The 14,978-nt window shown below is 44.0% G+C and overlaps 1 protein-coding gene across 1 annotated transcript in view; it reads left to right on the top strand.

Moving 5' to 3' along the window:
* BFSP1 (beaded filament structural protein 1) overlaps positions 1–14,978 on the top strand; it is a 250,109-nt gene that overhangs the window by 130,864 nt on the left and 104,267 nt on the right. The window contains exon 5 of the mRNA XM_085609363.1: positions 11,487–11,594. Coding sequence (XP_085465489.1) covers positions 11,487–11,594 — 108 coding nt within the window. The remainder of the gene's footprint in view (positions 1–11,486; positions 11,595–14,978) is intronic.

Below are 14,978 nucleotides of genomic sequence, written 5' to 3'. Positions count from 1 at the left end.
CATGGACTTGGATAACAGAGGACAAGAGGGACATGGAGAGGTGCACCAAACTGACTCTGCTGGGCAGGCATCAGGGTTTGCAGCAGCACAATACAACACACAGGGCATGCGGGACGGGAGTGCAGCACAACAATCCATAGAAAGCAAGAGGGAGGGGACAGGACCATGCACATGGACAACAGAGAACAGAGGGGCAATAGGCAATGGTAGCTAGCTGACCATAATGGACAGACAGGAGAGAAAGCTGCAGCATAACAGACAATAAAGGGCAGGAGGGACGGATCAGGGGCATTACAATGGAACAGACAAGCCAGGAGGGAGGGAGTAGGGGTCTGCACATGTAAACAGAGGGCTGGGGGCAAGGGGGCAGGGCAGGAGCAGCAAGATAGCCATGGAGGTCAGGCAGGATGGGCACTAGAAGCAAGACACACCATGAAGAGCAACAGTGAGACTGTGATGGAATATACACAGACCATGGAGGGAAGGTGGGAGGGGGTCAGGGGCAGCTAACTGACCACACAGGGAAGGTGGGAGGGGCCATGGCAGCACAGAAGACCATGCATGGCAAGTGGGAGGGTTAGTGGCAGCACAATGGCTATGATGGGCAAGAAGGAGGGTGCAGGGGCATGCACAAAGGACGATGGAGGATAGAAGGGAGGGTCAGGACCTGTGCACAGACAAGAAAGTTCAGGGGAAGGGGCCTCACAACAGACCGCACGGGGCAGGCAGGAGGAGCAGTTGCAGCACAACAGACCAGGGAGGGCAGAAGGGTGTGGTAGTACAATGGACCATGTAGGACAGGAGGAAGAGGATAGGGGCATGGCAAGTGGACAGGCAGGGTGGAGGTGGCAGGGACAGGTTACAGTCATCTGACAATGCTAGGCAGGTGGGAGGGGAGTGGCAGCTCAACAGAACACTCAGAGTAGATAGGAGTGGCAGGTCCATGGAACATGGTGGGCAAAAAGGATGGTGCAGGGGCATGCACAAAGACATCGGAGGGCAGGGGGAAGGAGAATAGGGGCAGCAAGCTAAGCACAGAGTTTAAGCAGGAGGTCAATGATGGGGCATAGAATTGGGCAATGGAGGGCAGGAGGAGTGGACTGGTACATCATACTAAATTGAGGGCAGTGGCAGCACATCAGACCATGCATGGCAGGAGGGAGGAGGCTAGTCCATGGATTCACACAACAGAGGATAGGGAGGAGGGGGATGGGGCAGCAAGCTAACTGTTCAGAGAAGGCGGGTATTAGGAACTTTATTGTTTTTAAAACGTGTGTCTGTGCGAACTACTTAAAATATGAGCAAGTATGCAGCATAATCTCACTTTTATTCAGGAAGAAGAGGACGTTTGTGACTGTGACTCACGGGCTCACTTGGCAGAAACACCCCCTGACCCTCCACCCCCTATCGCAAAATGTAATGCCCGTGAAAAGGGTAGGTGAACACAGTGTTATATAGAACATAGTCCTGAGAGCACGATTGAAAATGAAAACTAGATATAGTGTATGGTATAAACTATGCACCTAAAAGTGTGATATAAGATGAACCGGGCGTGAAATATAATATGCAATACATTGTGCGCAATGACAGATTGATTGGAGAGCGCGAGATAGCACAGGCACTAGCGCGTGCTATGCGATATGCGCCTTGGAGTGTAATATGCACAGGGCAGTGTTGTGTAACCTAACTAGTCTCTAAAGTTGTAATATAAAATATGTGCTGGGGAGTGTAACGTTGCATATGCACTGTGACAAAGATATGGATCCCAGATTGTAATATGTATGGCATAGCACTGTGCGTTATAACATAGGCATCGAGGAAGGCACGTTAGATGGGGCAATATAACCCGTGCGAAGACAAGTGTGGCATGACATATTCACAGGGTGGTGTCACAGTGCACATGGGCTTGAGAGTATCATAGCATATGCACTAGCTGGTGGAATACAACACAGAGGTGTGTGGCACTCAGCAGGCAATGGTGGGTGTAACACAGCATTGGGCTCTGCCAGGAGCGTGCTGTGACTCTCAAGTGATGTTCGTCCCCTTTCCAGAGAGTAAAATAAAAAGTATTACACATCCGGCAGTGGATGTGTGTTTTATTAACCGTGAGGGGGGTTTCTTGCATAGTTTTGGTCGAATTTTTGTCGAATCCCCTTTTAATGGCTTGGTGTGCATGTGTATTAAATGTGCCCGTCAATAGCTACCCATGTTTGTATAAATAAACGACAAGGATGTCTACCGGGATTAGGCACGGTAGGGCATCAGACATGTCAGAGCTTCACTAGTGGTGTAAATACATTCCACGTGGATTCATTGTATGCATAGTCGCCTTTTAATGATTATCACAAAAATCGTCATGGTGATAGGTACGTACGGTTTGTCCAGCATGTCCTAGGTGTGTCTATAAATATATATTTTTTAAAAATAATAAAAAACAGTGGCCGGCCCTGGGGATTGGGGTCAAAAAAATATAATTAGGAGACAGGCCCTGGGGGATGGGGTCATCAGGGCCAATAAATTAGAATAAGAAGGGGAACCACACAGCCCCCCTTCTTAAAAAATTAAAATAAATAAAAGACTGGCATCGTGCCGGAGGCCACGCCCCCTCCTTGCAGCACTCTGCAAACGCGCCCCCTGGTGAGCTGTAAGTTGGGGAATTAATTCCTCTTCAATACTGAGGGTCCCTGAGGGCCAACTAGCCCAACAGGCATCTCCAGTATGCGCCAGGGAGCTGCGCTGCAGACAGGTGTTCTGAGGCCAAGCCCCTTTTTACACCTCTCTGTAACGCAGCTTTGTGGCGCTTACTGGAGGTACCTAGTGGTCTAGTTTGACCCTAGGGACCCTTAGGATTCAAGGGGATTTAATCTCTCAACTTAGAACAGCCATAGGGCGCGTTTACACAGTGGTGAAGGGAGGGGACGGGCCTGAGGTGACGTGTGCAAACACGCACTATGGCACGTTTTAAATTGGGGATATAATTTCCCTTCAATACTGAGGGCCTCTGGGGGCTAACTAGCCCACCAAGGGCTTCCAGTAAGCGCCACTGAGCTGCATTGCAGAGAGGTGGTCCAGGCGTGCCACTTTTTACACCTCTCTGCAACGCAGCTCTGTGGCACTTACTGGAGGTACCTAGTGGGCTAGTTGGACCCTAGGGACCCTCAGGATTTAAATGAACTTAATCTCCCAACTAAAAACGGACACAGGGCGTGTTTACACAGTGGTGAAGGGAGGGGACGGGGCCTGAGTTAACGTGTGCAAAAACGCCCTGTGGCCTGTTTTAAGAGTTAGTTTTAATCCCCCTGAACTATTATATACTAGGGGCTTACAGAGGAGGTCATGCTAATCACAGGGGGACCCCAACGCATAATGTTCCCTAGTGTATGTAGGTGTTTTCACTGTATTCTAAGTGTCTTTTAACATAGCACTGGCTCTAGGACTGGTTAGTCAGACTCAGTTACTACCAGTATCCGTCTGAAAAAGTTGAGGGTACAGGATGATTTTGCAACAAGGCTTCTTTCTGCTCTTCTTTTTGTTCTTTCTGCACGTTATCCTTCTTCCTGCACTTTTCTTCGTCTTGGAGGACTTCTGTTGCTTCTTTCTGCACTTCTTTTTTTTCTTTCTGTGCATTGTTTCTTCTTTCTTCACAGGGCCTATCTCTGTAGGCATAGTTAGAAATTAGCATTTAAAAAACCTTTGAAATTCACAGAAAAAACCATAGGTTTCAGGCACGTTCTAGTTAGGAATTAGCATTTAAAAAACCTCAGAAATTCACTGAAAAAAACATAGGTTTCAGGGGTGTTATAGTTAGCTGGACTTTTCACTTGTACAAAATCATTGACATTTAGGCCTGGGCGAAAATTTCGTTCCGTTCGCGGAAATTGCGATAATTTGACATTTTCGCGTTCCGCGGAGAGCGCGAAAATGTAAAAAATTCCGGTTTCCGCAGCTTGGCGATAATTTGTTTCTTGCTCGCGCTGTAAAATAATACATTCTCGCCTTACCTGAATCCCTGCTTTCGCCGACAAGTTTTCTTGATCCGGTCGCGTTCTCCATGAGATGTTGTATTGTTTTTAGCCATTTGCGCTGTCTCGCGACAGTTCGTGCCCGCAGTGACGTCATGCGTCGCGCGATCACATCTTTCTTCTCGTCGATCATGCACCACGAGACAACTCAAAACAAGATGGCCGCGGCCGCAAGCAACCACATGGGTAAGTTGGCGACCCGCAACCATGCAGAAAATCTCGCGAACATGCCGGAAAAAAACTTCTGCATCTTCGCGATATTTCCGCTTGTTTGCGATAATTTTAAACATTTTCACGATAATTTGCGAAAGTTAATTTCGCAAATTCCGCCCACCCCTATTAACATTCCCCCGTTATAGTTAGTTCAGCTAACTATAACTCGCGTGCCCGCAATGCACTGCTGATGACGTGACATATTACATCACTCATGACATGGTCAGTGACATCACTCATGACATCACTCATGACATCTCAAATGACATCACTGATGACATCACTGATGTCAATGGTTTTGTACAAGTGAAAAGTCCAGCTAACTACAACACCCCTGAAACCTATGTTTTTTTCAGTGAATGTATATATATATATATATATACATTCACTGAAAAAAACAAATTTTACAGGGATGTTATAGTTAGGAATTAGCATTTAAAAAACCTCAGAAATTCATTAAAATAACCAAAGGATACAGGGACATTATAGTAAGGAAATGGAATACAGAAAAACCTTCAAAATTTACTGAAAAAGACAAAGGTCACAGAGACATTATAGTTAGGCTCAGGTTTCACTCAAACAAAACCAGAGAAATTCAGCAGTTATAGTTAGTTGAGCTAACTATAACTCATGCCTCCTCAATGCACTGCTTATGACCTCACATATTACATCACTCATGACATGGTTAGTGATATCACTCATCACATCCACAGAGCTGGATTGCTGAGAGGTCTACAAATGTGCCTTCTGGCACACTGCTGCTTGGTGGAAGACGTCCACTTTAGTCCAGAGGCCCTCAGTAGGCAAGGGGACATCATCCCCCCACCAGCATGGCACCAAGAGGCACATTTGTAGAGTGGTGGAGAAAGGGGGCATGGCCTCCAACTCCTCTCAGCAATCCCGCTGTCTGGGACTTACCGGCGGTAACAGATGGGATTCCTGGAGCCTAAGGACCCTCAGCAGCCCTCCTCCCCAGTCCAATTTTGGCTCTGGGGACCCCATTCCCCAAGGCCTGGCCTTTTTATTGTATTTTTTTTCAGCAATGGGAATGGGGCTGCACCCCCCCTCCTGGGGCGATTTCTACCCTAGGGACCACATCCCCCATGGACCAGCCTGTTGATTGGGTGCCCTGGTCCCACTCAGGGTACACACTGCTACTAATGTGGTCCACGGGGAGCCTGAAGGCCCAGTGGCCCCTGCCAGCACCCTTCATCTTGCTGGAGCAGGCATTGCTTTCACACATAAGGAGCTGCTAACATGCAGCCCCCAGTGTGTAAAAGCAAATTGTGCTTTGAGCAAGCGGAGCACTGTTTGCTATGCCTTAGTGGGAGCGGTGCATCCACCAAGCCATCACAAACTGCAATTTCCTGAGTGTGGCCACACCGGGACATTGCTGAAGCAGACCCAGGGGAAGTGGTGGTCCCTGGGGCCAGAGATCCGCAATGGACCCCCTGCATACATATGATTTAAGCCCCTACATATATATGATTTTTCAGTCATATCCTCGGGGAGTTGGTGGTACCCAGAGCAGGGGGGCTGCACAGGCCCCCTGCATTTGTATTTATTATTTATTTTATTGCTGCAGGCTAGGTGGTTGTCCCCAGCACTGTAGGGGGCCTAGCGGCCCCCTGCATTAGTACATTATTAGCGGCAGGTAGGTGGCAGTCCCCGGGACTCTGGGGGAGACCATATGGGCCTCCTGCACATTAATTTTAACCAATAGCCATGGAAGGTGGCACTAATCGGGACTGCGGGGTCTGAAGGAAAGAAACCATCTGGGATGCCATGAAGGCTCCTATTAGGTGGGAACTCATTAACATTATGTCCCACATAAATAAATGCACTAACAAATTGGAACACTGAATTAAACAACTTGGAATGAAATTCTCTACTAACAAAAATCTGGAACTCCTCTTACAGCTTATGACATTAACATTTAAGTACAATAAGATCTTAAGTTCCAGATCGCACAATTGGGTACAACACAACAAGAGGAAAACTTTTAAAAAAGTAAACAAGGCAGGCAAGGTGCTAGTGAATTAACAAAAATTTTAAAACAATCAAAACTAGGAGTTCAACAGTGTGACTTGAGCGCACCTGCACACTTTTAAGTAACCCACCCCACTGGGCAAAGCATTCTGGTTGATTGCGTTCAGCTGTAAATATTTGCAAAGTGGATGTGTCGTTGTGCCCCGAGGTACAGTCAATCTAAAAAACCATAGTGGGTTGCTTACGTGTCCAAGAAAGAGCCTTCACCTTTTGCCGCTTGCCAAACTGGACTCACTGTTTCTTCAGCGCTTTAATTTCCTTAGCTCTGCTAATCCGCACTAAGACTGCTGCTAAATGTTACGAGTGCCTTTTGTTGCCAACAGGTGGGGCCTCATTTTCGTTCACAAAATAGCATTATGAGAACAGCAGTTCTTAGGTAAGCCTGGTAGTTCTTGATAAACTGACAATGTCCACTCTAAATATATAATATCAATTTCGCCATTAGTGGGCTACCCCAGGTCAGCAGTCATTGTTGTCAAAATACAGGCCATGCCGATGGACCGACATAGCTCCAAGCATTAGGTGCTCACCGGCCCGCTTAACCTCCTGCGGTATGCAATCCCCACGGCCGGACTGCTGTGTATTATCTCCTTTCCACAATTGCCCCAAGCATTAGGACACACTCTACATCGGTTATATGTGGCACCAACGTAGTCTGCACCTCCCAGAATAAAATAACAATTGCCAACGCGTTTCAGATGTAAATCGCCCTTTGTCACAGGCAGAGCGGCATCGAAATGAAAGGCAAAGACTGCTACTAAATGTTACGAGTGCCTTTTATTGCCAACAGGTGGGGCCTCATTTTCGTTCACAAAATAGCATTATCGGAACAGCAGTTCTTAGGTAAGCCTGGTAGTTCTTGATAAACTGACAATGCCCACTCTAAATATATAATATCAATTTCGCCATTAGTTGCCTTTCATTTCGATGCCGCTTTGCCTGTGACAAAGGGCGATTTACGTCTGAAACGCATTGGCAATTGTTATTTTATCCTGAGAGGTGCAGACTACATTGGTGCCACATACCTATCACACATGGTGGGTGTGGGTCTACGTCACAAGAAGCACGGACAAAAACATCTCAAACTATGACTACACCAGACAGTGATCACAGAAGCTATGGTATAGTTTAGAACTTTGCATGCAAAAAATAAAGCCTCCATAAACCACAACTCTCACTTCATCCAGGTTGGGAATACCCTTCCCCCCTACTTGCTCTAGGTGCCTAAATAAACTACACTTCTTACTGTCACACTGCCAACAGCTTCCTGATTTGAACTGCTCTGTATTCACTCTCTTTCCCTTTTTCTCTCTCTCTTTCCTCTAACCCTGTTTCTTTCTCAGGTGCCCAAATGCCTTCCTCTTTCCCTACTTCCTACCCCTAAAAATGGCTTTGGTCTGATACTAACAATTTTAAGAGTCGATAGGACCCATCCTCTGCGCACTATAACAACAGGTAAAATACCTGGGTTTTTAAAACATTGTTGTTATCACAATATTTATCTTGCTCGTTTCATAAACATGAATTCCACAGCGGGTTCAGAAAATAATCCAATGTATTTGCATCAAACGTGCAGGAAAATTCAATGTGTAGATGCCAGGACTCTCGGAAATGAAAGACGGACTGATCGTACGCAACGTTGCGTACGATCAGTCCGTCTTTAATTTCTAAACTGTTTACGTATTACCGAACAATGGAAGGTTGTTTCTAAACTAAGCGGACAAGTAGCAGAATACTCCCTAGCCTGCCCCGCCGACACCGAGAGTCCTGGCATCTACACATTGAATTTTCCCGCACGGTATGATATGTTCTACTATCGTTTGCCATGAAAGGAGACTACTACAGAGTAGCTTCTCAGAGTGATTTAACAACTCAGGCATTGTTTTTTATCGAATCCGTTATCTTTTTAGGCTTCTACTCAAACTGCTTGGCCACTAGCGCATATACGTAAGAGAAAGAAGGTATTTCCTTATTATGTGTCAACAATCACGTAGGTGACACCACTCGGACTGTTTGACATAGCATTTTTTAATTTGAGATATGCTAGTCGACTTCTATAGATTACTGAGCAGTTTCATTGAATTTGGACACAGCACACGCTCCAGATAAACGTCACTCTTTGGTGGAGGGCTTTCTGTTAATTTATATGTCGTTTACAAATACATCTTTAATTATGACTTTTCTATGTACCTAATAACATGCTGCGATGATGTCATTACTATTCCTGTATATTATTATATCTTTTTGTTTACATTTTAGAATTTTGTTCCCCTGAAGAAGGGCCAACTCTGGCTCGAAATGCATTGGGCAGCAAGAAAATTCTTTGAATTTACTATTCACTATTTGGATTTGGAATGAATATGTTGAACTTATGGACATTCTTTGTATAAAGATTGAATGTATTGATGCAAATACATTGGATTATTTTCTGAACCCGCTGTGGAATTCATGTTTATGAAACGAGAAAGATAAATATTGTGATAACAACAATGTTTTAAAAACCCAGGTATTTTACCTGTTGTTATAGTGCGCAGAGGATGGGTCCTATCGACTCTTAAAACTGTTGGTTATTACTGGCATTCGTGACTGTTGCATGCCACCCCTGCAGCACGCTTTTCATAAAAGTGTCTAAGATTGTGAATAATGTTTGTTGATCAAGTTAAATTTGTGTGTGCCTCTCCTAAAAAATATTGTTTGGCCTGATACTGCCAATGGCTACTCTTTTAAATAAGGTATGCTGCTACATAGCAGGCATAGAAGGTACTGTGCAGGATGCGTATGAAACACGTGAATACACTAAGCCTGGGTGTGAAATTCTGCTCTGCTCGTGGACTATGCAGAGTTTTTCCCACTCTGCAAACTTTAAGTTGGCGAGAAAGGAAAATCTTACTCCAGACTACCTCTAGACCATCTTCTGGTGAGATTTCTCAGCACAAAAAAACTTTCATTCACGTTGAGGAAGCTGCTCCTCGAGATGAACATCTACAAGAGTGGCAGAAAGATGCAATGCCCTCTTGCGCTGCGCACAGTGCCGGTCGTGCTGATTTTGCAGCATAGGACAAACACCCATCGCTAAAAATCAGCACGAACAGCGCAACCTAATGCACTCTGCCACTTGCAGAACACTGCGTAGCGCGGCAGAGTTTTTTGTCACTTCACAGAGTTCTGCGTAGCAGAACTCCATGAACTCCACCCAGGCCCAGACTACACGTCTGTAGACTGAACAAGGAAGACTATTGTCTAACTCAGCCTGGCACCTTCTTACCAATAGCACTGTGGTAGATGGGATCCTGAATAAACTGGATATGGATTGCTAAAGCCTTTTATTTCAGATGGAAATTCAGTAATACATATTCCCTCTCTTATTGGTTTAAGTGAAAAATCTGCACTTTTTAAAAAGTTTTTTTTGTGCTTTAGATAGGGCATGACCAAAAATATTTTTGGATTGGCAGGATGTAGTTTTTCTTATATATTCAGTGGTTACAAACAATATCCAGAGTTTACTTTTTTCTACATGTGTCTGTCATGTACTTTTAACCTTAGGCGTATTTCCCTGAATAAGGCCTAATGGAATTAATGCTTTGAGTTATCCTGTTGTGCCATAATAATTAGTCTGCTGGCCAGATGACTGCTCACAGTTCCCCTTGAACAATTGACCCATATTGAAAGAGTTTGTCTTTTCCTTGCAGACAATGGGGTAAGAAATCTCCATAAGGTAATTAACTGCCTCTCCGTGATAAGCACTGACAAAATGATCATATATAAGACATGGGAAGGGTGAGAAGACCTTCAGCTCCAATCATTACGTAGTGGGGTTCTTTGGCCTTTTTAGGAAGGAAACCATACCTAGGTGTTCAGAGCCTTGCTCAGACAGACAGAACGGTTCTACTGTTTCTTCAAGGCTAAATTTTGAAACTTAGCAGAATGCTTGCAAAGGGTTTGGACAGTGCGAGGAATGTTCCCTTAATGTGCCAGTTGAGGTCATGGAATGAAGTGGTATCTCCGGATTGGGTATGGAATCTCACCTTCTAGAACTCTCCTTGTCCACTTATCAACCCCTGCATAGAAAAGATCATTGGAAAAGAAGAGGAGCAACAGAAGCAGCACGCAAGACCAACTCCCATGGCTGAACAAGTGACTGGAGTAGAAGTGCCATCAGTAGCAGAATGAAACCAGCCCTTTTGAAAATGATCTCATAGGGCCAAAGACATCCTAATTTAGGAGTGCCACTCATGAGAGACCTTTGGTCTGTTCTGAGCAGGGCTTTGTGGCAGATGGATATAGAAAATGTTCACCAAAACCAGCCGTTTTAGGAGACATCCACTAGGTAGCCTGTGAGCTGTGGGATTCACCTGGGAGAAAAAGGATTTGCCATACTATTGATCCAATTATCCTCACAATAGGAGGGGAACTACTTGAAAGTTGACTCTGCTGGGGGGCAAATAGGTTACCACCTCCTTCACAGAGTCGGTGAAATCAGAATGTTTTGCAACCACATTCATACATACTCCTGTGAATAACTATTCGGAAGGGACGCCATAAACATGCCCCTTCCTAATACTAACTCACAAAACCTATTTTGCAAGTTGGTAATAGGTGATAGACCACAAAATAGGGTTAGTACATGTGAAAAGGCTACTTAGCGTATGCAAAAGGTCAATTCTCTGATTACGACATGCTAAAACCATTTGTACATCTGGCCCATAGTCTGGTATATATTTCAAGAAAGCCTTTATATGGCGGGAATGCTGTGCATCCAAAGTCAAATTATATTCTTCCTTGCTATAAGGAATCTTTCAGTGGTGCCTCAGGAAATCAGTTTTGGTATTTTATACTGTAAAGCTTGTCTAAGGGTAATTTATACTGGAATATGGTGATTTAGTACATCGAATAAAACGTCCCAGCATTAAGAAATGTCAATAAATATGCATGTATTTGCCTTTTTGATTTCGATATCTGTTATATTAAGGTAGGAATTTAATTTCAGAGCCTGACAAAGCTGCAATTAGAGACAAGGCTCTCTAGGTCTTGAAAGATACCCAAGAAGGTCCATCTCAGGGCCTGAGATAACAAATCCTTTAAAACTTCTTGAACTCTGTATTGTAAATTGTGGGTTCCCCACCACATGCTCTAGACTTTGATAACATTGATAACATACTAAGCGTGTCTAGAAACAGTAACAATTTCTTTTATCTGGCTTAGGAAAAGTTGATGTCAGAAAGAAAAATTCCAATTCTTCAGAATCAGCTGGAGGAGTACAAGACCATCCTATGTCAGCTACAGGGTCAGAGGGTTAAGCTGCAGACAGAGGTATGTAACTCTTCAATCACACCTCCCACCCACCTCTTGAGGTGTCGCAGGAGTGCACTTTCTTACTCTACAAGCACAGGCTAATCACTTTATTTCAATGCCATTATTTGGATAGGATTGTACATCAGTAGGACTTTGTGAAACGCTTATCATTGGATGAGAGAGCCTGTTTAATCACAATGAGTATAATATTTGTGATAGATAATTTGAGAACAGACAGATTTGGGAATTTTCATGCTAATCCCCTTGTCACCCACATTAAAGGGGCCATGAAGTGAGTGATGTCACAAAACATTTCAAAACCCCCAATTTCATCATCAAACAGAGAAACATTCAGGAATGGGTATAGTAGATGATGTAGGACATGTCAAAGAAAAACTGCCTTTTTCCCTACACTGCATGATCCAGGTTTCTCCCTTTACTTATAAGGAGTCAGGTATAATGCAGCCTAAACATGTGGTTTTATTTGGCCATATTTAAATTTAGCCTTCCCAACCCTGGCAGAACATTGTACTATGTACATGACTCACTATTATATAAGGGATAACGTGCCCCCTGACATACATTATAAGGATACTGCAAGTTACTGAGGCGTTCTATAGACATATCGATGAACAAAGCTGAAGGTCACATCCCTTTATAAGGTTATGGAACTTCAACGTAACTTGCAATATCCTTATCATGTATGGCAGGAGGTACTTTATCCAATATAATACATGGTCAAACCATCACCTTTGCCACAAACCACTAAAAACCTTGGAGCATTGCTATTTCATATGAAAGAGCGAGCATGTTTGCAAACATGAAGAATATAAATAAAGCCTCTAATGCAAAATCAAACACATCAAAAACCTGTTAGGTATTTGTTGCAAACATATTTTAGAAACAGTTTAATACAAGTGAGTTTAAAAAGAATAAAAAAGCTGCAGTAGCTTGGAATGAGTAGAAACAAGCACAAAAGATTCTAGCTTTTCTCCAAGAAGTGCAAAAATAAATAAACATATTCTGTCTACTTGTCATAGGTAAGTTATTAAAATAGAGCAATAAATGAAAAGCAAAGTTATTTTTCGTTGCTTTAAACACTGCTTCAACTATGCTTTGTGGCCTGACCTGCCTTTCACATTGGCAGCTGGCCCACAGGAAATGTGACACCAGAACTCAACTGTAATAACTTATAATAGTCGAGCTCTCGCATCTTTTTTTTATAGTGCATCACTAGTCACTGATTCTAAAGAAATTAGTGATGTGCATTTTTATAGAAATTACAGAATGCCATGTACTATAGACAGTTCACAGAGGCTCCAACCAAACTACCTGTCTATTCCAACGTATTGTTTGTTTCACAGTCCATAAGAAGTTTCCATGATGCCGCTATATAATTTGTATAGCGGCTGTTCTGATAAATAATGTGAACCGTATGCTGAAACTTTGAGTGCAATTACATGACTGTACACTATCTGCTGTTTTTACCTACAGGTACAGAGACACACCTTCATAAATGGTAAAGGTTTAATGTGCAGCTAAAAGTCCTGTTAGCTCTCACCCAATGGGAAGCCAGGCATTCAGGTTTGTCCTTCTTGAACAGAGCTCAGAATCTAGCCCTGAAGTCCCTTGAATACTTTAAATAATTTCTTCCTCTCTAAATCAGGATGATTCAGCTTTTAGTAATGAGTTAATCCTTACTGATATAGATATACCATTTATTTATCTACTTACTCGGCAATTCCCCTAAACACGAATCAATTTGCTGAAGATCATATAGTATCACTAGTTTGGTAAATGACATAAATCAATTCAAATGGTGCACCTTCACCACCAGAAATACAGATTTTGGAAATGGGCAATGCCACACCCTTGTCAGATAGATGAAAATGTTACCAGTTGGAATATACTTCATATCACTGCGGACAGCCCACAGCAGCACTGGACGGACCTGTAATTATCCTCAGTGCTCAATATAAGATATCAACAAGGGGACTATACAATGCACACCATCTTTATGTAACACTACAGATTTAAAATTGGTAAGTACCCACATGTGGAGATGTGTAGACTTACACTCTCTATAACACCCTGGCTTGTGTGTGGGCCTACTTAAATCCAGCTTTCTAACATCACACATTGAACCAACTTGCCTCACATATACCACGGAGCACTAACACCCTTACATGCATACACCCAAAACGTTTCATGGATTTGATGAAAATAGGAGCACTCCATGATCTTATTCGGGTATAACGGGAAATGTAAATGAGAAGCTACTTACTTAGCTATCAAATATTGTGTATAACCTTTCAAAGAGAATAGAAAGGATCATATAAATACGAACACAATAAAATATGGCACTGTATCCAAGTACTACAAAAAGTACAGTGCAAAATAAAGTCAGGCAAAGTACACAATTTGAAGACCACAATAGGGCTCAATGATGCCAAGAAAAATGTAGGAAAAATAAGCCTTAACCTGTTTGGTGCCATGGATGTAACGGTTACGTCCATTAGTTCAGCAGCGCAGGTGTACCATGGATGTAACTGTTACGTCCTCTGCACACCACTGCATAATCCCTCTGCTGAAAATAGCAGAGGAATTTCTTCTCGGGCCTCAGAAGGTGGGGAAGAGCTTTCCCAACCTTCTGAGATTTTTTTTCCCACTGTAATTAGATTGCGTGCATTGCGCACTGACGTCATCACTTTGAGGGGGGAGAAGCCCCTTGGGCATGGACTTTTGCCCCCCCATAATAATTGGGGCATAGTCAGTCTTTCTGCCCCCCTGGAAGGCAGATAGGGGAAGTAACCCCCAATGTCCCCCCTGGAGGGTCTGAAAGCACACTAGAAACCAATGCTTGGGGTGGGGGGGTGCCCTTAATGGGCACTATAATGCCCCCACCCCTCCCCAAACTTTGCAGCAGTCTTTTTGCCCTTCCTGGATGCAATAGCCCTGATCTGACCCCTGGGGGGGGGGGGCAGAAAGCCCACTAGGCACCAGGGAAGGTTTGTTTTTATTTGTATAAACGAGGGGCCGGCTGCCCACAATAGGAATACCAATGCCCCCATCCCCAACACAAAAGGGACAGTCTTTGTGCCCACCGGGACGCAGATGGGGGTTATTACTCCCTATCTGTCCCCCAGGGAGCAGAAAGCCCACTAGACAGCAGGGGTAATTTTTTTGATACTTAGGTATGGGGGCTGCCCTAAATGGCACTATCATGCCCCAACCCTTCAAAAAATGTGCATTAGTCTTTCTGCCCCCCCGGGGGTGCAGATGGGGGCAAAAGCCCCCAATCTGCCCCACCAGGGGGAGAAAGCCCACTAGGCACCAAGGATGATAGTTTGTTTTTTATAAAATAGGGGTGGGCATGCCAATGCCCTAACCCCAAAATGAAAG

The sequence above is a fragment of the Triturus cristatus genome, chromosome 6 (assembly GCF_964204655.1).
Source record: "Triturus cristatus chromosome 6, aTriCri1.1, whole genome shotgun sequence".
NCBI lineage: Eukaryota > Metazoa > Chordata > Amphibia > Caudata > Salamandridae > Triturus > Triturus cristatus.
Note: the sequence above shows the minus strand (reverse complement) of the source record. Positions and strands in the feature narration are given on the sequence as shown.